At 46.7% G+C, this 22,067-nt stretch overlaps 1 protein-coding gene across 1 annotated transcript in view; it reads right to left on the bottom strand.

Moving 5' to 3' along the window:
• Positions 1-9,112: 9,112 nt before the first annotated feature.
• The window catches only part of LOC307071298 (beta-2-glycoprotein 1-like), a gene marked incomplete at both ends in the record, with an annotated part of 33,867 nt that continues 20,912 nt past the window's right edge, over positions 9,113-22,067 (bottom strand). The window contains 2 exons of the mRNA XM_079730284.1: positions 9,113-9,174; positions 9,779-9,976. Of these exons, the coding sequence (XP_079586410.1) occupies positions 9,113-9,174; positions 9,779-9,976 (260 nt within the window). The remainder of the gene's footprint in view (positions 9,175-9,778; positions 9,977-22,067) is intronic.

Genomic DNA, 22,067 nt, shown 5'->3' with positions numbered 1-22,067 from the left:
TAAACAAGATGATGAATGGATTTTAATTCATATAACTAATGTAAGATATGTAATTTCATGTAACTAATGTTTAATATGTAATCCTTTTGTACGTAATGCTTGTATTAATATATAAGAAATGTGTCTTGGATATCGTGTCCGTGAACATCCGAGGGCCCGTAGTTTAGAGCATTGTGATTGGCCAAGGACATCTAAGGGGAGGTCACACAATTAGGATATAACGCGGAGCTCCGAGATTGTTTGTGAGTTATTTTGCAAACCAACTGAGGTAATGTTGTTACTCTCTGCGGTGACAATAAAGCCTTGTTCAAACCTAGTCCTTCTCAAACTCTTGTAATTTGTTATAGTATTAGACTGTGGGTATTTTCCACGACACTGTTAGCTGGAAATAGCTTTCAGGAAAAGAATCTTGCCTACCGCTATTCCCCTCTGTTTCAGTCCCTTCAGAATGTGCTGTTTCTGGTGTTTGTAGCTTTAATGCAAATGACCTGCTGCCCATTGACCAATGAGCTGGCAGACTGAACCACAGCATGGAGGAGAAGGGATTTTTGCCGTTTGCGGACTCCTGGAGCTCTATATCTATATAATATAATGCAGCGCCGGTCAGGGAGACTCGGAAGAATGAGACGGGAGACAGGTTTCAACCGCTTAGTACCACTCTCGCGCCCCTTACACCGCACGACTGCGAGAGTTGGTTCTTTATTTTAACAACGAACGTAACAGAAACACGGGGCACCTGACCAACACACGCAACACTCTCACTAATGCCTCTTCTGCCTCGTCGTCGATCCGTGGAAGCGGGTACGAGTCCTTCCGAGTGACCTCGTTAAGGCACCGGTAGTCCACACAGAATCTCCAGCTACCGTCCTTTTTTTTTACCATGACGGCCGGGGCCGCCCATGGCCTGGACGAGGGCTCGATCACTCCCCCGGCAGCCATCTCGCGGACCTTGTCCTCCGCTGCCTGGCGCTTGGCTAGTGCTAATCGGTGGGGCCGCAGGCGGATGGGCCGGGCAGAGCCAGTGTCGATGGTATGCTGCACCAGCCCTGTCCGCCTGCAGTCCTGTCCGCCTGCAGTCCTCATCCCGAGCTGCGAAAATGTCCCCGTACTCCTCGAGTAACAGCCTCAGCTGCCGACTCTACTGTACGTTGAGGCTAGCTCCACTGCGCAGCCACAGCGCATTGACGGCCTCGGCGGTCTCAGGGGAAGGAAAAGCAGCAGACACAGGGCCGCGGGGAATGCAGGGACCGGGCAGAGGCTGAGGCTCCCGGGGCATAACCTGGCGACTACTCCGCTGGCCGCCAGAGCCCCCGTGCCCCCCCCATCCGGACTGGAGCGCCACAGTCTCCGCGCCGACGGTGATGGTCGCTCCATCCATGTCCAACCTGGCACCCCAACGGTTCAGTAGGTCCAGGCCGATTATGCACGAGTCCCGGATGTCGGCGAGCAAAACTCGTGCATGACCTGCCGGTCACCCACTCGGAGGGCCAGCCGCTTCCTACCCCTCATTCCGGTCTCCTGTCCCGTAACGGTCGTCAGGCGGACGCTGGTCGCCGTCCACCCCCCTGAGAGTGCGCCGGCGATGCCCGGAAAAACGCCCGGACGCACCAGGGAGATGGTCGACCCAGTGTCCACCAGGGCCGTGCAGGGTTGGCCGTTGATCCTGCAGCTGAGGTAAAGGCCCCTGGCGCGGCCCGGGCCGCCAACCAGAGCGCACCGACCGTGGAGAGGGGCAGGAACCCGAAACGGCGTTCCCCTCACTGGGCCGCTCCGCCGCAGTTTTCCGCCGGACGAGATGGTCTAGCCCGTGGTGCCGGTGCCGGGCAGTCACGGGCCAGATGGCCTGGTTCACCGCACCGGAAACAGTGCCGGTCAGCTCTGGACCCTCGTCTGTCGTCGGGTGGTGGATGCTGCGGTGGACGCTGTCGGGGACGCTGGGGCGTCCATGCCTGAAAAGACTCCTCCCCGACGTCGTCCTCGTCCCGCTCGTAGTCCGCCTGCCGAACGTGAGGTCGGGAGGCACTGGACGGTTGCAGGTCGGACAGCTCCCGCTCCGCCCATTCCGCCACCTCAAGAGCCACCTCGAGGTTCGGCGGCCCAGTGAGGCGGACGTGCCGTCCCAGCCGCGGCGGGGCAAGCCCTTGGAGGAACGACTGAAGGGCTAGTTCCTCCTTAGCCGCAGCAGGGAAGTCGGGGTAGCCCCGCTGGGCGTAGAGCAGTACATCGGCTGCGTAGGCCCCCAACCGTTCCCCCTCCCGGCGGCGGCGGCGGCTGGTCAGCAACTCCCGGCTGTGGCCCACGACCCCCCGCTGTCCGAAACGCCTCTCCAAGGCTAGGGTCAGGGCCCGGAGGTCCTGCTGGTCTGCTGGGGCCAGGTCCAGCAGAACCTGCAACGCCGTTCCCTCCAAGGCTAGGGCAAGCTGGGCGGCGGACTCGTACATAGCCCAGCCGTAGTACTGCGCGGCGATCCTCAGCTGCGCCAGGTAAGGCTCCAGCGGTGTCGCCCCGGAAAATTTGGGCAGCCTGGCCACCAGGTGGCGGCCGACCGCCGCCGATCCTGTGGAATCACCAACGGCCGCTGGGTGGTTCTGCGACGCCGTCGAGCCGGGCCATTCTGAGTCTTCCTCCTTCGGAAGCTCCAGTTTGAATAATGTGTTCTTCTCCATAATCCCACTTCTGACACCAATGTAGCGCCGGTCAGGGAGACTCGGAAGAATGAGACGGGAGACAGGTTTCAACCGCTTAGTACCACTCTCGCGCCCCTTACACCACACGACTGCGAGAGTTGGTTCTTTATTTTAACAACGAACATAACAGAAACACGGGACACCTGACCAACACACACAACACTCTCACTAATGGTCCCGATCACACTACAATGGAACAACACACAATTAATAAAGACCCCAAACCCGTTAACCCCACTTAACCCCAACAACAGAACAAATCAACAAAACCCCTTTTGTCAACTGACAACCCCAACCCCAACTCCCAGAATCCCCCGCGGCTCCGGAACATGGCGCCCACACCCGTGGTCGCCACAATAATATAATAATAAAAATATTATATATCGGTATTTCTATAATATTATATCTACTTTCACGGACAAAAGCTATGTGCGCCTCAGATGATATTGATAATATGATGATATATATGGCCTTGACTCTCTGAAGTCCATGGAGGAGAAAGGGATTGTACTCCGGGAGCTGAGATGCCGAACTGCCGCCGCCGAGGCGGCAGTCTGGCAGCTCCAGTGGTGTACTCCAGGCGCTGCACTGCCGCCGAAGCTTTCCGGCTGCTCCGGCGGGTGTCCTCCTGGAGCTGAAAAGTCCGGCGGGGTAGCTCGGCGGCAGTCAGGCAGCTCAGTTCCGGGAGTACAATCCCTTTCTTCTCCATGTCTCCTCCTCCGGCAGCTCCGGCGGCAAAGAAAGGGATTGTAATTCCGGAGCTGAGCTGCCGCCGAATTCCCCCCACCGGAGCAGCTCGTCCGCTGGTTCATAAAATCGTAGCTATGCTCTAGAGTTGTGATGTTCACGAACGAACCGAATCTATTGAACGGTTCTTTAACATGAACGATGGGAACCGAGTCGCAGTGGTGAGCAGTTCTTTTTCTTTTTCGTTCTTTTCTTTTTTTTATCGCTGTCACGTTCACAGCATGCGCACACAAGCTCCTTCTCCTACTCCACTGAGACGGAGAGCATGCAGAGTGCACTCGTGTTGGAAACGCGTTTGTTTGTTTCACGTGAGTGCGTCTGCGGCGGAGGCAGAGTACTGCAAGTATGAACCAAAGAAAGCGCAGCAGCATCTCTTTCTAAAAATATTGTTTACTAAGATTTGCACAAATGTTACAAAGGACAGTTCAGGAGTCCTCTGCAGTGTTATACTTGAAAGAAAGTTGTTTTGTAAAAGTTTTTCTATTTAAATATATTTTTGTCAATTATATTTTTGCATGGAAGTTCATTGCCTGCTTAGTTTTTATTGTGCTACAATTAAAAAGGTGATACATGATGAACAAGTGAAAATAGCTGTATTTACACTTCGACACATTGTATACAAAGATCCAAAATAGTGATCTCAAGCACCACCTTCTGGAATGTTTTCAATGAATGCAGATCAGACATTAAAATCTAGTCCACACATGTTAAATTAAATTATAATCAATATTTAAAATATATCAAACTCAGATATCTGATGTCTAAGTTTGAATAATTCTGATCCAAAATTTACCCTATCATTCCTCCCAGTGATTATTTCCCATATAAAAAGGGTTACCACTAGGCTAGCTTCTTAAAAAAAATGGATGAGCCTTGAGTCTTTTGAACGGCTCTTTGAAAAGAACGGCTCCTCAAGATCCGGCTCCCTTGAAAGAGTCATAAATCCCATCTCTACTATGCTCTGATTGGAGGGGAGTGGGGAAGTGGGAGGTAATATTCAACTGTGCCACCTTCCTACGCGGCAGGGGCGCCGGAACTGACTCGCTTGTTTGGTAACTGTAGACGGGGTACTTTCAGAAATGCATATCTCGCTCAAAAAATCATGTACAGACTTTTTTCAAAGTTTGTATGTGTGTGGGAGCACGAGAGACCCAAAACAACACCCCACATCCCAGGAAAAGTTTTGTTTTCATAAAATGTCCCCTTTAAACACGTGGTAAGTCATGGTGATCAGGTTAATAAAGAAGGCGATGAATGGATTTTAATCAAAGATCTCACTTCATATAACTGTAATGCATAAATAACTTAATATAACTAATGTTTAAGATGTAACTATTTTGTACCTAATGAATGAATATATGAGACTGTAATATTGGCATGGGAGCGGGATTATAAATATTAATGGGGACCAGGGAGTGCCATTAGATTTAATTTTAGAGCGCTGGGTTACCTCAGAGATCGCGGCCCGGTTGGGGCAGTTCTTTGCAAACAAACTCAGGTGATGTTACTCTCTGCAGTCACAATAAAGCCTTGATCGATCAACGCTAGTCTTTCTTGACCTCTTGTATTTTGTATTAGACCGTGGTTTTATCCACAACAATAGCCGTGTAATAAGCGGGATAATGTATTATACATTATCCCGCTTATTGAATTAATTAATCGCCCTGCCGGGGCTTATGCCCCCAATAATGACCGGCATTCTATACTGTATAGAACGCCGGTCATTATTGGGGGATTAAGCCCCGCCAGGGCGAACCGGACCCCGACGCAGAGCGGTGGGGTCTTGCTTCGCCCTGAAGGGGTTTATTTTGCTGATGATGACCGGCGTTCTATACATTAACCCTTACTTAGTTCAGTAGGTTGCTGCCTTAAGCTGTTGTTACATTTACATTTTTTATTTATTGAAATTGAATAGACCCTTTTCAAAGGGGCGCCAAAGGCAACTCTGCTTTTGCTCATTATGGAAACAAAAGAGACCTTACAACTAACTTTGGAGGAAGGCTGATTTCAGGACGATTTGTATGGAGTGATGAATTGCTCTTATCTGAGATAATAAACACCTCTAAAAAATTAAATGTTCTCTGGCCATGGTATAAATTAATGTACATGATTGTAATGTGAGAGGCTTCACCTGTGTTGCGTATGATTATATGAGTATTTCTAAGTGTAGCTTGCTAGACTTTATCCGGCGTAGGTCATTGCATCCACGGGGCCACGCTTAAGCGACTCCATCCTCTAACACTGCCGCTTGTGATATACATGTTTAGTACATATGTGCAACATGTGCATGTATATAACCAGGGTGCAATTTGTGAAAAAACCAGAGGGGGGGATACTTTTGAGAAACATTTTATTCAGGAAAAATAACCACACAACAGTGTGAAAACTTATGAAAACAGTTGACCTTGTGACCTTGTGTATCTAAACATTACACTTAGGCTTCATAATGTAGGCGGTAGGCCTATTTTGAACATGAACTTAACCACTGCATTTGCAGAAATATTTTCTCATAGCTAATATTGTTTTTAAATGTAGCAAATAAAAAAAAAAAAAATTTTTTTCCCCGATATCAGTTCAACAGAAAATATGAAATACCACAATGTGCTGTCAAGACGTTTTTTTTTTTTTTATGGGTTAATTGGGTAGACTATAGGTCAGACTACGAAAACAGTCCGCTCTGATGACGCACTTCAGCCTCTTTTTTTTGCTTTCCTGTTGGCGGATCGATAGCAGCGTGGTGACCCTGCTTCAACCACATCTCTGCAAATCTGCGGGCCGGGAAGGAGGCAACATCTGGTGCATTTACAGAGATGAAAAGCAGATTGTGCAGTGTGGACACATTCATTCTGTTTCTGCCATCTGTAAGAATGTGGTTCATGGCGCTGAAACCTCTTTCACACTCGGCTGTGGACACTGGGAGCGTGGAGACAGCGGTGAGAACTTTGTGCATGCTCTCTCCTGTGACACCGTGACATTTAAACTCATGGAACTCCTTCAGGAGTATGGGACTGGTTGCGGCCTCAACAGCAAGAGTTTTGTGTATGGCGAGAAGTTTTTCATCGCCGTAGAGGATGCGCTCGTCTTCATCAGATGGCCAGTTTGATGGATTTAGAGCGGCGGCGGCAGAGATTATCCCGTTGTCATCCAGCCTGCGCTCAATGTTGTCAGCCAGGGAGACGAAAAATCGCTCGCGAAACACCTCTGCCTTGCGACGGCCCCCATCACCTGGCTGAGACACACTGACCCCCTTGAATGTGGAAGATTTTTCAAATTCCTCCCTCATGCATTTTGTGTTCACACCGTCGGCGTTCCTCATTGATCTCAGTTTGCTCAGTGCCACGCCCACCTCAGTGTTGGCACGGACAGCTGTTGCGTCTCTCCTCTGAAGGAAAAGTGACAGGGCCTATAGAATCTCCAGCGCATCTTTAATCAGTGCCATCTCCACCAAAAAAAGCCACTCTGTCATTTTAGTGTGTATACCCTGACATCTTGCCCTCTCCTTGGTGGATCGGGATGGGTTTTTGGCCACCTCTCCAAAAAGTTTCATCAAGGCTGGATAGCTCTCCCAGAGAGCTGTCACTGACGTGCAGGATGAGGACAGCCAGCGCACATCAAACACTCTCCCAATCCTACGAGCCTGGATGCCCAAATCAAAAGCTGCAGACTCAAGCTCTTTCATGTGTTTGGGGCTTTGAGAGAAAAATGCATATAGAGAGTCGATGAACATTTGGAAATGACTGGCATCTGTGGTTTTTTTCACAGCATCATGGACTGCAAGTTCTAGCTTGTGATTCATGCAGTGAATGACCATCAGGTTCACGTTGACCCTCTCACGCAGGAGTGTGGCTGCACCTCTGTATTTGCCCATCATAGAAGCTGCCCCGTCAGTTGCAATGCCAATTAGCCGGGAGCGCAACACGTCCTCGGAGATGCCCTGCTCAGCCAGGCTTTGTAGCAGGGTGTCACAGATGGATTCCCCGGTGCATGACTGCAGTTCGATAAGATGAAAAAAGAAGTTGCAGATCTCGCCCTCATAAGGAATTCTAATATAGACGATCAAGCATGTTTTGTTGGACGCTGTGGTGCTCTCGTCAATTAGGATGCTGAACTTATCGGGTGAGTTTTTGATGAAGTCCGCGAGCTGTGCTGTCATTTAATCTCCAATGAACATGTTTATGTTGCGGCAAGCCTTGTCTGAATGCAGCATACATCCGAGATTTACCCCGTTAAGCTGCTGAAGTTCCACCAGCTGTGGCTGCATTTTGAATGAAAGGTTGTTTTTACATATCATGTAGGCAGGTTTTCAGTGGCCTGTAAACGTTTTGCATTATGTTTTCTCCACAACTCGGCGCTGTTGTCAACTGCCTTCTCAATTGCGGCCTGTTGTCTTGTCTGTAAAATATCAAGACATTTCAGGTGGGAGTGGCACTTTCCATGTCGGTTTATTTTGTCATGTAGTTTTTTCGCTGACTTTGCTTTTACACCATTAATGAATGCAGGGTCGATGTGGAGCCTCTCTTGTGTATAGGGACCCAGATTTTTAATTTCAGAGCATGCTGTGCACTGGACTGACCTGTCTGTGGTGACAGTAAGCCACTCTCGACCCTCTCGCCATTTAGCGAAGCGACCCGGCTCAATGCAGCCCCCAACCATAGTTTCGGGGGGCAAGGGGGGCGAGGGATTAGCAACTGACCCCTGTCCACTCGGATCGGCCTGGGAGCTCTCCTCAGCCAGGGAGATGCTGTCCACCATCCGATCGGCAATGTCAGATCTTGTTTCATCTTCTGTTATATTTTTTCTCTGAATTTTTTGTTGTGATCCTGTAAAATATGAAGATATGCTGCTCTGTATTCTTTTCATTTTTCCTCCATTTGATTTAAACTTTTGTTTCGGCGGGGACAGGAAGTTGACTTTTGAAACCATAGAAACGCAAGTAAATCCGGTTGGTTTTCAAAATAAAACTGCTTTCTGCGAGCGCGACGCCTCTGACTCGCTCCCGGTAGATCAAAATCACAGCACAATCAAAATGAAGACGGACCCTGTGTATTTTGGTTGTTAATTATTATGATGTAATGGTGAAAATACTTTGGGTGGGGGGGATAATTTTTATCCCCACCGAGGATAAAAATAATTCAGCAGAGGGTAGGACGTGTAAACCAGAGGGGGGGATAATCCCCACCATCCCCACCGGCAAATCGCACCCTGTATATAACACACTCACTCTATAGATTATGGTGATGTTACCATTATGTCTGTCTCAACCATCTCTGGAAAGAGGAATCCTGCACTCTGCTTTCCTTGGTTTCTTTGAGTTTTGCTTCCCCACAGGATGAGGGCTTTCACAGACTAATGCCTGGGAAGCCCTTTGAGACTATACTGTGACGAAGGGCTATGAAAATAACTTTGATTTGACTTACGGTGAAACTGCAATTGAGGACTATACAAATAAAATGTATTTCAAGTACTCGAAATTACAAGTGTGTGGTGAGGATGGATGAGATTTAACTTCAGCACTACAGCAAATAAAAAATTTGTGTAGGAAAAAAAAAGCATACATAATATATATGTATGTTATATTAGTATCATAAAAGAGGGAAATAAATGCCTGAAATGCAGAAAGCAAACAATCTTTAATAGAATATAGAACAATGTGGATGCATAAAGATGGCTCTGATGCTTCAACACTGTTGGATCTCCGACGGCAGGCCGATAGAAAATGCGTATTTAAATTTGTTTGAGACTGGAGAGGAAAGAGAGATACAAACATGGTAAAATACAGAAATGGAACAGATACATGCACAAATTATGGTAGATCGTTTCATAGAATGGAACAATAAACTAATTTGGTTTTCAACTACACAATATTAGTCAGGTATAAGCTTCATTTAGCGTGGCCGTGTTTTGACATTGTCCCATCGGTCCATTTTGCATCATACAGCCTGATTCCCGGGTTTCAAGCCATGGGTGAAAGTTTTTTTTCCATAGACTTTCATTTGCTAACATATATTGGAATTAAAGCTAAAAGGGGCATTGAAAAGGTATTGGAGCTTTGAATAATTTAATGTACCCCAACATTCACAGCAATGTACACAAAATATATAAGATATTCAAGATTCAAGTCGAATTATAGAGGCAAGGGGTAGCTTAAAGGATGTGTGTTTATATTATATATGTCCCTACTAAGGATGAATTGTGGCAAAACCATGTTCATGTTGTCTCAAGTTTTTCTCAACATTAATCATCTGACAGTAATAGTATAAATAACTGTTGCTAGCAATCTATTGCACATTGTTTCACTCACTGTATTTTTTCCTACCCATTATCACTCATGAAGCAAACCTCACCTTCAAAGCAGTCTGGGATGCTGAGGGTTCCATTGATGCACTGGCTTGGCACAGCATAACCACATCTCCCAGCAGCATTCATGCAGTAGAAAGAAACGTTTTCGTTGTGAAAAACTTTGTTAGGATTCAGCTCCTTAATCCAGAGTCTCCTTCCGTTATATAATATCCTCCCTCTTTCTATGTCCACAGAGCAGGGGGCTGTAAACCAAAAGACCAGGACAGCGGGTGTTAGAATGGAATAACCAAAAGGGATTGTATGTTATTACGAAACAATAAATTTGAGAACTGAGGTAACTTGGTAAGATCCATGTTCATGGACGAGTAAAAATAACCTCATGAACAGGTTGCGCATACTTGTAACATTATAATGTTACTGTGCACATTACATGTTTCCCACATCATTGTATCGTACTTGTGGTGGTAGCTGACAAGAGGATTTTGAAAGGGTTTTAAGGTTGTTGTTTTTTTGGGGGGAGTTTCACACTTTGTTAATTGCTTCTCTCAGGGACCTACAAATGACAATTACATTTAGGCCCCGTCCACACGGCAAAAAAAAAATTGTGGAAAGGCCTACGTTTTCTTTGATTTTTCTAAGTTTTCGGTGACTGAAAACACACTTTTTTGACACCAGGTCCCAGGGTGAAAACGAGAATAACTGCGTTTTCGTGTTAGGATTCGTGTGGACGCCTGATATGCAAACAATGATGTTATCGCCCACCCACTAGCTGGGCCCCGTTAGAGTTCCTTAAAAAAATACTTGTTTGATTTAATTTGTATTATTTTTTTAGCTTTAAATTGAATTACATTACATTAAAAAACGTTTTCTGCTCAATCTACAACGTTTAACAACTGCTTTCTCCTCCTTGAATGTATGTTTGTATACAGCGCGCAGGCTTGATACATATGCTCCGCTTCGTATTCTTCTTTCTTTGGTGGGGAACCAGCACCACATAGTGGCCCTGAATGGGTACTACAGCATTTCTACAGCTAGATGAGTTTTTTGTCAATGAGTCTGTCTTTATGGAGATATTCCTGAAACACTGCCAAGGAAAACGGAAATGAAAAGATTGTTTTCGGGGGGCCTCAAAGTTATGGATACAAAGCAGTTTCCATTTTACCCAAGAAGACCAAACAGCAAAACACTACAGATAACAGATACAGAAATAAATAAATAATATTAAGTAATAATAATTAAGAATAGAACAAAAGAACAAAAACAACACCAATACAACACCAGTCAGTACAAGAATAGAATAAATAAATAAGTAAAAGAACCTTAGTAATATCTGCTACCTGTTAACACGTCAGACATTAAACAATTCTTATAGAGAGGAATCGAGAGGAAATTTAGTTTCCAACGAATTGGAAGAATGGCCGCCATATTTTCCAGAATCTTTTAGAAGAACCTCGCAATAAAAGCCTGAGTTGTTTCCAGTTTTAGAAAAATAAAGAACATACCTGGAAAGCTCATTGTGGGACTGGCTCAAAGTGGCTGTAATTCTATAAGCATCCATAAAGTAGCATGCTATGGGACCTTTAAGCATTTCTCTCTAGAAGAGTAGTAAAGGCTAGTGCTGCCGCGTTTAGTCGACTTAGTCTACATAATCGACCTTGAAAATTTGTTGATGCAATTTTTTTAGTCGACGAGTTGTTTTACTATTGACCTATTTATTTTTTTTCTCCCGTCTCAACGGCTCACTGTGATTCACCTCCACACAAACCTGTGCGTTGTGCACGCCGAGTCCTCAGAATCAAGTCCAAGAATGAGACCAAAAGCTTCCAAAGTATGGGAGTATTTCAGGCCAACTGGTAAAAGCGTGTGTCACGGCTTTCAAACATATAAACCATAAAGCCTATGGATGCCTCGAGACAGACTTGTCAACGTGCTGCGGCATCACTTTAATTGATGTTGTTTTGATTGAAGTTTGGCAGGTTGTAGAGGGTGCATGCGTGAATGAATGAACGTGTGTGTGTGTGTGTGTGTTGCGAGCATATGCGATTTCAAAGTGACAATAAAAACTCAAAGCCTCCAAATGCATCTAAAACTATTCCTTCAAAACCAAATAAACAAATCAAAAACAGCATTGCTTATTTGCTTCAAATACTTTCTTTTCTCTTCAAAACTTGGGAATTAATACAGCGCGGTACCGAGCGGTTGAAGAACATCTGTTGGCGTTTCCTGTGTGTGCCTTGCGCACCTGCTGCATTAGATTACTTAATATGACTTTGGGCGGCAGTAATGTATTAAACCCCACCATGCACCAAAGTGTAAACGCGAGCAGCATAGCTGCGTGCCTGCCTGCTTTCAGCTAGTAATTTTTTATTTGGTTATATTTAAGTTATTTATATTGTTTACATTTGTAATTTCTGTAATGAACCCATTGTCCCTTTCTGGGTTGTCTAGAATGAAATACAGTGGTTGACACCGAAATTTTGACAATTGGTCCTGTTCGGGTATTTGGCTCATTTCGATTGCCCCTGCCTGCCTCAGAATGGCTGGCTATGGGCATTCACCAACCTGTCCTTAAAACAATCCAAAACGTTTTTTTTCAGAAATGTGCAACTCACTGAGTGGTTAGTGGTGCTTGTTAATGTTAAAAAATATATATATTGTTGCAATATATGGTTTCCATCTGTGTTATTTGCTATTGTGGAACTATTCTTTCAGATACCTCACCTCAACCGTGTATACACTGAAAGCATTACACACTCCAACCACTTGATGGCGACAATGATCCTTTACTTTGGGCATGTAGCTGCACATAGTAAACAAGCAGAAGAAAGCGTTAAACTTCATTGTCGAGTTCAAAACCAAGGCATCAGCACTGGTTACCGAGCAATCGAATATGGAAATAATTTGTGCGGTCAGAGACTGCCGGAAATCCCTAAAAAAGGAGTTGTCATCAGCTTCCTCTCCACACCTCTGAAAGACGAAAGTTGTGACTTTCATTCCTTGGGTTAGACATAAATGACCCTTTAAATGTTCTTTGGGAAGCTGACCATCACTTTCCAAACCATCCATTAGTGACATGGCCGCCTCAGCATGCAAAGCAGCCACTGTGTCTGCCGCTTATACAACCAAAGGGGATTTTCTCATCACCTTCATTTACTCAATCGAAAAATAGATGGCCAGTGACTGCCGTAATAATTGCATGTTTAAAAATTGTTCAAACACGGTATGCAATCCTATCGTCGGGGACGGAGGTCTGTTTGTTTATCCCTGCGGCAAGAAGCCAACACGTACTATACTCAAAGTTAGTACGTTTTAGTCACACATTCATACCAACAGGCCACATATGCCCTTGCCAATTAAAGAGGCTTCTTTCTCATCTTAGGGAGGTATCCTGAGGCAGGGAGGCGTCCAGCTCATACAGGAAGCCATTCATCATGTGTCAATTCTAGAGATACGAGCGGTCAAGATGTTCGAGAGACCCAGAAGCTCAAGGTCACAAAAACAAGTGTAATGCCAACACATAGCCGCAAGAGATCAGCATAGAGGCATAGATGACATTACCCAGACCACCACTCTTGAGGTCTGGATTAATGACATGGCTGGACTTTGTTAGTGCCCCCCCCCCATTACACCTAAGACCTTGTGAGACTCATAGTTTATGGCAAGCTCTTACAAAGTTAAATAAAACGTATAAAAAATAAAAATAAAAGATAAACTTCAGAGGCAAGAACATCATAACTATATGAATTTAGTTTGAGTATGCTTTAAATAACAATATTTTGATTATTATCATGACTACAGTTTCAGCACGCGCATTGTGCACACTCAACCTCTAGTTTTAAGTAATCCCATAGCAATAATTTGGAAACCCCATTCAATAATGTAACACATTTCTGAGCGTGTGGAAATTGCATTAAATGAAGGATACAATTTCGCACGTTGAGCACACAGTTGTGTGACTCGTTTATTTAGTTTTAGAAAACAGGAATCAAAACGTGCTGCAAGTGAACATATGCCGCATCGGCCTCCGCGTCATGAGAAGCTCGTAATCCTTAACGGGACAGCGATCCCTGAAACACAGAGACAGTAAACGACATGCCTAACACAGTGTAAAGAACAACACATAACAAAATACTGTAGGGGAATTATGTTACACTCACTACACATGTCCCCCCAGAATTCACCATCAGGAGAAAACAAAAACAAAACAGTCATCGCGGGGGCGGGCGTATTAACCGGCCACAACGGCTGCGTCGTACAGGAGGTCGAGGAGCCACAACTGTGGCAGGCGTCCCGCCATGACAAGGGTATGAGGCCTGGAGTGTGGGAGTCCCGGGAGGGAGGGGAGCAGGGGGCAGGGGCAGAGCTGGAGGTCGTCCGCGTCGTGGGGGCTGAGCCAATTCAATGGGCCTGGCCACGTCCAAGTGAGCTGGCTTGAGGCAGTCAAAGGAGAGTCGCTCCGGCCTGCCGCCCATGTCCACCACAAAATGTTTGTCCCCCGTCTCCAAAACCCGGAACGGGCCCTCGTAGGGGGGGCGTAACAGTCCCCTGTGGGCGTCGTGGCGAATGAAAACGTAGTCAGCCATCCGAAGCCCTGCGGGGATGTGTGACTGAGGGAGGTCGTGACGGGAAGTGGGGAAAGGTGCGAAAAGCCTTGCATTGTCCAGTAGCGTGGACCGCTGGAGAGTGGCAGACCAAGGAACGGTGGTGCCAGGGAGGAAATCCCCTGGAACTCGCAGCGGCTGGCCATAAACAAGCTCTGCGGAGGAGGACTGTAGGTCTTCCTTTGGTGCAGTCCTGATGCCAAGCAGTACCCATGGGAGCTTGTCGACCCAGTTGCTGTCTTTGAGGCTGGCACGAAGAGCAGCCTTCATCGACCTATGAAATCGCTCACAGAGTCCGTTAGCCTGTGGGTGATATGCGGTCGTGTGGTGGAGTTTCACTCCGAGGCTCTGTGCGACAGCGTTCCACAGCTCAGACGTAAACTGCGCACCCCGGTCAGAGGATATGTCGGAAGGAGTGCCGAAACGGGCAACCCAGGTGCTGATAAACGCCCGTGTCATTTCGACCGACGCTAGCGACGTCAGTGGCACAGCCACTGGGGGGGGGCCGACCAGATCCACGTTCACATGGACAAACCGTCTCTCCGGCACCGGGAACAACTCCAACGGGGCTTTAGTGTGGCGGTGCACTTTGACCCGCTGGCACTCAAGACAGGTGTTAGCCCAGTCCCTAACGTCCTTCTTGAGGCCGTGCCAAACAATCTTAGCCGCAACCAATCTCTGTGACGCTTCCGAACCTGGGTGGGAAAGACCATGGATGGCATCAAAAACTTGTCGTCTCCATCCCGTGGGAATGATTGGGCGAGGACTGCCTGTGGAGACGTCACACAGGAGCGTGGTGCCGGCATCGCTAAAAACCACATCCTCTATTTTCAGCCCTGTTGTCGAGGTCCTTAGGAGTTGCACGTCTGGGTCTGTGGTCTGGTCCGCTGCAATGCGGTTGTAATCCAAGCCAAGATGGACTGCTCCTACCACAGCCCGTGACAGGCAGTCCACCACCTGGTTGTCCTTACCGGCAACGTGTTGTTAATCGGTGGTGAACTCGGAAATGTAGGACAGATGACGTTGCTGGCGGGCGGACCACGGCTCAGCCACCTTGGCCATGGCGAAAGTCAGCGGCTTGTGGTCGACAAAAGCGGTGAAGTGTCGACCCTCCAACAGGGAACGAAAGTGTCTGATGGCGAGGTAGAGACCAAGCAGCTCCCAGTGGAAAGTGCTGTACTTCTGCTCGTTGGGACGCAACTGACGGCTGAAGAAAGCAAGTGGCTGCCAGGCCAAGCCCACCCACTGCTCGTAGACGGCACCGACAGCGTAGTCCGAGGCATCCGAGGCGATGGCGATGGAGGCTGTGGGAGAAGGGTGTGCCAGCATGGTGGCGGTCGCCAGGGCTGCCTTAGTGGCAACAAAAGCCTTGTCCCTGCCCTCAGTCCAGTCCACAGCGTGCTTGGGCTTACCTTGCAAGGCCTCATGCAAGGGTCGCATGAGCTGGGCGGCTCGAGGGATGAAACGGTGGTAAAAATTCACCATGTCGAGGAACTCCTGCAGGGACTTGACAGTGAGCGGGCGTGGGAACTGTGCGACCGCCTCCACCTTTGATGGGAGGGGGGCTGCACCGTCCTTAGTGACTCTGTGTCCCAGGAAATCGATGATGGAGAGACCAAACTGGCACTTGGCGGGGTTGACAATTAGCCCATGTTGGCTGAGCCGCTCAAAAAGCGTCCGGAGGTGCGCCAGGTGCTGGGATTTGGACGTGCTCGCCACTAGGATGTCATCCAATTACACAAAAAAAAAGGCAGCTCCCGCAAAACAGAGTCCATGAGGCGTTGAAAGGATTGAGCTGCGTTTTTAAGGCCAAACAGCATCCGCAGGACCTCAAACAGACCAAACGGCGTGATCACTGCTGTTTTGGGAACGTCCAGTGGGTGTACAGGCACCTGATGATATCCCCGGACAAGGTCCACCTTGGAAAAAATCACCATACCAGCCAGGTGGGCCGAAAAATCCTGAATATTCGGCACTGGGTACCGGTCAGGCGTCGTTGCCTCATTTAGCCGCCGGTAGTCGCCACACGGGCGCCAGCCGCCACCGGGTTTGGGGACTATGTGGAGGGGTGAGGCCCACGGGCTGTCGGACCGGCAGACTATACCCAGGCGCTCCATGTTCGCAAACTCAGCCTTCGCAACGGCAAGCTTGGTCGGGTCGAGGCGCCGAGCACGGGCGTAGACGGGTGGACCAGTAGTGGCGAGATGGTGCTCCACACCATGCTTCACGGCAGACGCAGAGAAAGTAGGCTGAGTGAGGGCTGGGAAACCGGCAAGTAGACGGTGGAAGTCATCTGAGGTGGAGAGCATGCTAGACAGTCGTATGGAGTCAGCCCCGCTGAGCGTGCACGCATAGGAACAAAACGTGACGGCGTCAATCAAACGGCGGTTCTTTACATCCACCAACAGTCCATGCGCACACAAGAAATCAGCGCTGAGGAGGGGAACGGAGACCTTTGCTGTAATAAAGTCCCAGCCAAACCGATGACACAATTCAATGTACCTCGTTCCATAGGTACGGATGGGGCTACCATTAGCAGCTTCCATACGGGGGCCGTGGCCGTCGGTCACCATGTCCAAACGGGAAGCAGGAAGGACGCTCCTCTGTGCTCCCGTGTCGCACAGGAATCGCCGTCCAGAGATGCTGTCGCGGATGAAAGCAGCCTGCCAGCACGGCCGACGCTCATGGCCACTACCGAGCGCCGGCCCTGGTGTTTCCCAACCCGCCGTAACTGCATGGCGGACGGCATTTAAGAGCCTTCGGTCCAAACTTTGCATGGTAGAAACACATGCCTGAAGACTGCTGCGGGCCTGAAGACTGCTGGGGGTCAGAAGACAGCTGCCGACGGGAAATGGTGGCAGCAATGAGCGTGGAGTCGTCCAGTGTCACAGCGTGACGAGCGATGTGCGCGGGCAAAATCGCGGCCACACAGTGCCCTTGACCCGCCAGGAAAAATTTATCAGCCTCCTCAGCCAGCCTCCCACAGTCAGTGATCATGGTGTTGGCCAAAGCAGCCCTCACTTGGGAAGGCAGCTGACGCAGGAAAAGCTGAACAAAAAGAAAATCGGGTTTGTGCTCACCCATGAGATCCAGCATACGGTCCATGGGCTCAGACGGTTTGCTGTCACCGAGCCCTTGAAGTGAGAAAAGCCTGCTGGCTCTCTCAGCGGTAGAAATGCACAGTTCAACAGACCTGACGAGGTTTGAGTACCAATATGACAACACAAATTAGATATTTCCTGAGGAATAACTGTAATAACAGACATTTTATTAAAAGTTATATAATTTATAATTTAGAGATAATAATCGGCAAAACTTACAATTAGAATAAATAAGTATGATAAAATGTTATAAAAACTCCATCCTGAGTGTGATGGAGAATCTACATGTAACGTTTTTCTTTATGAACTTAGGTTTTGTATACTATTCTGTGTATGGTCTTGTCACCCTGTTATTCTGCAGGGTCATCTAAAATGTAAACCTTTGTAGTTGGTGATGCAATCTGTTCTCACTCTGTTCCTGTGTTATCTTCTGTTGGTTTGGGCCTGTTTTCTTTTCCCCTGGGTAGCGCAGAGACACATGTGATAAGGAACGGCTGCGACCACTTATTTATGACATCCTAAGGAACTTAAATTGATAGATTACCTTCTGGTTAACAAGGTTTTGGTTTATGGGGGACAGCTGCCCTCAAGAACCCTAAACAAGTAGAAGAACTCCTGACCTTAGCCACTCAGCGGACTTCTCCATGCGAACCTTTAGAGAATGAAGTGAGACGCAGGGGAGAACTCCCACCTGAGACCTCAGATTATTGTACAGTATGCCTGTTTTGTTGTTAGTTGATGCATGTTGTGATGTATCTTTGTTCGTACTTTTATTACAAATATATATATTATAAAATAAATAAAAATAAAATACACAACAAATGGAAGATAAATATACCATGTGTGCATGTCTTCTCGTGTGTGTCAGGGCCACCGAGACAATGGAGGTTACTCCCCTGGTGGACTACACAAGGGGATATTGAAAGCATACTTCAGATAAAACAATAAGGTTAATTAGGAAATAGTCTTTATTATAATTGATTACGATAACATTTCTGTCGACCAATGACTAACATGTGAATTTTATTCTTTAGGTTCAGTTTTTGTTTTGTTTATTGTACATCACCGTACCTTTAATACCCAGATGTATGAGCATAATTGTTGTGACTTTGGATGACTCTTTATTCTACCTAGTGCAGACAGTTTTGATTGACCTGGCTCAGAATTCCTCCCACAAACTTGGTGTCAGAAGTAGGATTGTGGCTCCCCTCAGGGAGCCTCCAAGCCAGACGTCGACTAACTGATCGTTCCTGCGGGTACTGGAGAGGTGACGGTGGGGCTCGTGGGGGGCTCCGGGAGAGTGGGCGATCACGGATCCATGTGGTGAGAATTCAAGTCAGTCATGATTAGAAAATGGAAATAATGTATTGATTTGATGTTGACCAACAAACAATTAGGTAAATATAATAATAAATACTCTTTATGTAATGGTATAGGCAGGTCAGGGACTTGCATAGCTAAAGAAGCAGTTTTGGAAATAGTAATGAATATGGGACATGTATAGCTATGAATACGTAAAGATAAAACTGGGTTTTACTTTACTAGTGTAACAAGTGTTGTATGTTGTGTTATAGATTCCGCCCCAATTCATTTATTGGTTTAGTTTTACTGTATTACCCGTTGTGGTGTTTGTGTTTTTATTTTGAAAAGTCTTGGAAGTTCGCGCTGTGTCTGGAATGTCGGTTGATGCAACGTCCGGTTGTCTGATGTCAACCGGATAATTGGTGAGTCGCGCTCCTCGTGGCTCCTGTGTCATATGTTGATATTATTCTGTTTAATTGTATAAATTGCCGCCATACTGTCATTGAAATGTGTTTTATACGATGGATGACAATGTACATTGCGAGGGTGGGGTTTCCACAAGTGAATTTGACGGCGGTTGCGCCCCCTTCTGTTTCTGTGTGACACAGGTGGGTCACTGTATGTACATTTCCCATTAGAGGTTTCTTTGTATGTTTTATTTCTGTGTTTTTTATTGAGATTTTGTAAACGTTTATGTTATTAATGCATGCGGTTGTCTGATGTCCACCGGATAATTTGTTTCCACAAGTGAATCTGACGGTGGTTGCGCCCCCTACTGTTTCTGTGTGACACAGGTGGGTCACTGAGAAAATAAAAGTGCTCGTGTGGAGATCAACCCTGTGTCCTACTTCTCCGTCGTCACATAATTGAATGAGGCCGGTTACACTAGAACAAGTCGTATTCACGTTTGATGTGGTATGCAAAAGTTAGAGCAAATAAGGACAACACGGAGGGACGTGTTGGGTACATAGGAGTGAATCAAAGTGTGGACAACATCTAATGCGGGCAATAGGTAGAATAAAAGAAGATTAAGTCATCCAATTTAAATAGTTAGTGTAGGACAATCGGGTAGAATAATGAAGGGAATTGTTATTATCAGAAACAGTTTACACAGACGTTAACAAGCAAAGCAAATTTTAAAACAAGCAAATTTTAATATTGTGATTTTTCTTTTTACATCTCTTTGGTTAAGGACAACAGATGGATTAGCGCTACATCTGCTGGGAAGGGATCCCACATGCTAGCTTCTCAATTTAGATTCAGACGTAGTGGGTTTACCCTTCAAATGCCACTACTACTGCTAACTAACTAACGCTTTGATGAAATGTTAGCATTTGATATTATGATATTTTTAAGTCTGATAAGTTACTTTTGGACCCACATCATCCGCCCCGACACACACACAGGGTAATCGCCCTGATGTGTACCCATTACACACACACTTGGCTGCATGGGTAACTGGGACTGAAGACTCTGTCTCCATCCCTCCACTTTGCAATCTATACCACCAGATGGTTGGGGACTGATTGTATCCCAGGCACGGCTTCCTGCAATAAGCCAGTATGGAAGGCTGGTTGGCCAGTGACAGGTAAGATCCCAACTTGACATCTGGGACAACCTAAGACAGGCACAGTCACGATTACTTGGCAGAGTCACTGTGAGCAATGGCTCACTTGATCATGAAGTGACGAGCTGAAACCATCATAGGAATAGCCGGTTTGGTGGAAGGTGGAGGAGGAACAGGAGTCAGATGTCAGCTCAGGCAGCGGAAGTGGTGGAATTGGAACGGGGCATGGCGCGTTTTCGTTTATTTGACTTTTGCGGTATATAAGCCTACTGACGCAGGTAACGTTTTCGGTTTAGTGCTTGACTGGGAACAGCGTGGTTTCATGGCAGCTGATGGTAAACCCACCAATATCGACCATTGGTTTTGGATATACTGGCTTTGATTTCCCTTCTCAATAGATTGGTTTTATTTACAGATAGTTAAAGAAAGGATCTTCAACTTGGTTGCACCAACGGCGTTATAAGGTTTGGTTATCATTTAATGCGCATGACCGATGCCATGCGCAAGGAGGGAAGTAGTGTGAAATTAAATCAAGGTGTAATGACATTTTTTGACTAGAAATGTCATGCCAAGGTTGAAATTAGATCAGAATATAGAACGGGAACAAAAATCTAAAATCTGTGCAAGCACTAAATAGAATCAGGTAGATGCACTATCTATAGCACTACTGAGTTATTACATGCAAGCTAATAGAATGTCACAGCTAACCTTGCATGAAATGCTTACGGTTAAATTCATGCCTTCCCCTACATTTCATGGGTCCCATAAGGGATTTCCATTAGATCAATTAAAAATAGAATTAACCAAAATATGCTTGAACAACTACCTGCTGTACATAAGTTTGTATTCCAATAAGAGAAACACAAAGTTCCAGAGCCAGATGCAGACACACCCGGAAGCTACCAAGTACTTCAGGATCAGACCCAGCCGAGCAAGGAGCAACAGCCACATGAGGCAATCAAATAATGGCAGGATTTTAATCGGTTCTGTTTTGGTGGTCCACCATTAGCAAAAATGTTGATCGTATGAATTACATATACCATAATCAGCAACAGTTTGTACAGTTTACCACGGATAAGGTTAAAGGGCTATATAGATATGGATATGTTATTGGCAGAGCAAGGAGGGGTGTATGGGATGATAGGCACAACATGTTGTACTTTTATCCCCAATAGCACAGCTTCGGATGAGTTGGTGGCCAGGGCGCTGGCAAGATTACAATCCCCCAGGTTTGAAGTGGCAGAGAATTCCGGCATTAATGACCCTTTCACAGGATGGATGGAGAACATGTTTGAGAGGTGGAAAGGCATGATCCAGTCAGTGCCCGTCGTGGGAATAGTGGCAGTGACCGTGTTAATTGTGGATGGCTGCTGTTGTATTCCCTGCGTGCGAGGGCTACTGAATCGGCTGATCACCACAGCAGTGGGTGCTACAGAAGCCTCAAGTACCATTCAGGCTTACGTGGGGATCAGGTATGATCCGGTGAACATGGACGAGATATCACCTTAGGGGCCCGACCCTATCCGGCTGCAGCATGTGCAATAGTCAACACTAGTAGTAACGCCTGTATCTAAAATAATCAAATCCCAGATTTACTTGAATGACGAATTGTTAAACGACCAATGCGGGTTATGTTTGTTATTGTGTAGTATTGTTTGGTTGCGAGTGCAACCTGTTATTTCTGTATCACTGCATTGATAATGGGACTGTTTAATTTCTTTGAGACAGTTGTTTAAATGTTTCTTGCTGCTGACACGACCGA

Source organism: Pollachius pollachius (genome assembly GCF_949987615.1).
Source record: "Pollachius pollachius genome assembly, chromosome: 2".
Taxonomy (NCBI): domain Eukaryota; kingdom Metazoa; phylum Chordata; class Actinopteri; order Gadiformes; family Gadidae; genus Pollachius; species Pollachius pollachius.
This window is presented reverse-complemented; position numbering and strand designations above follow the sequence as displayed.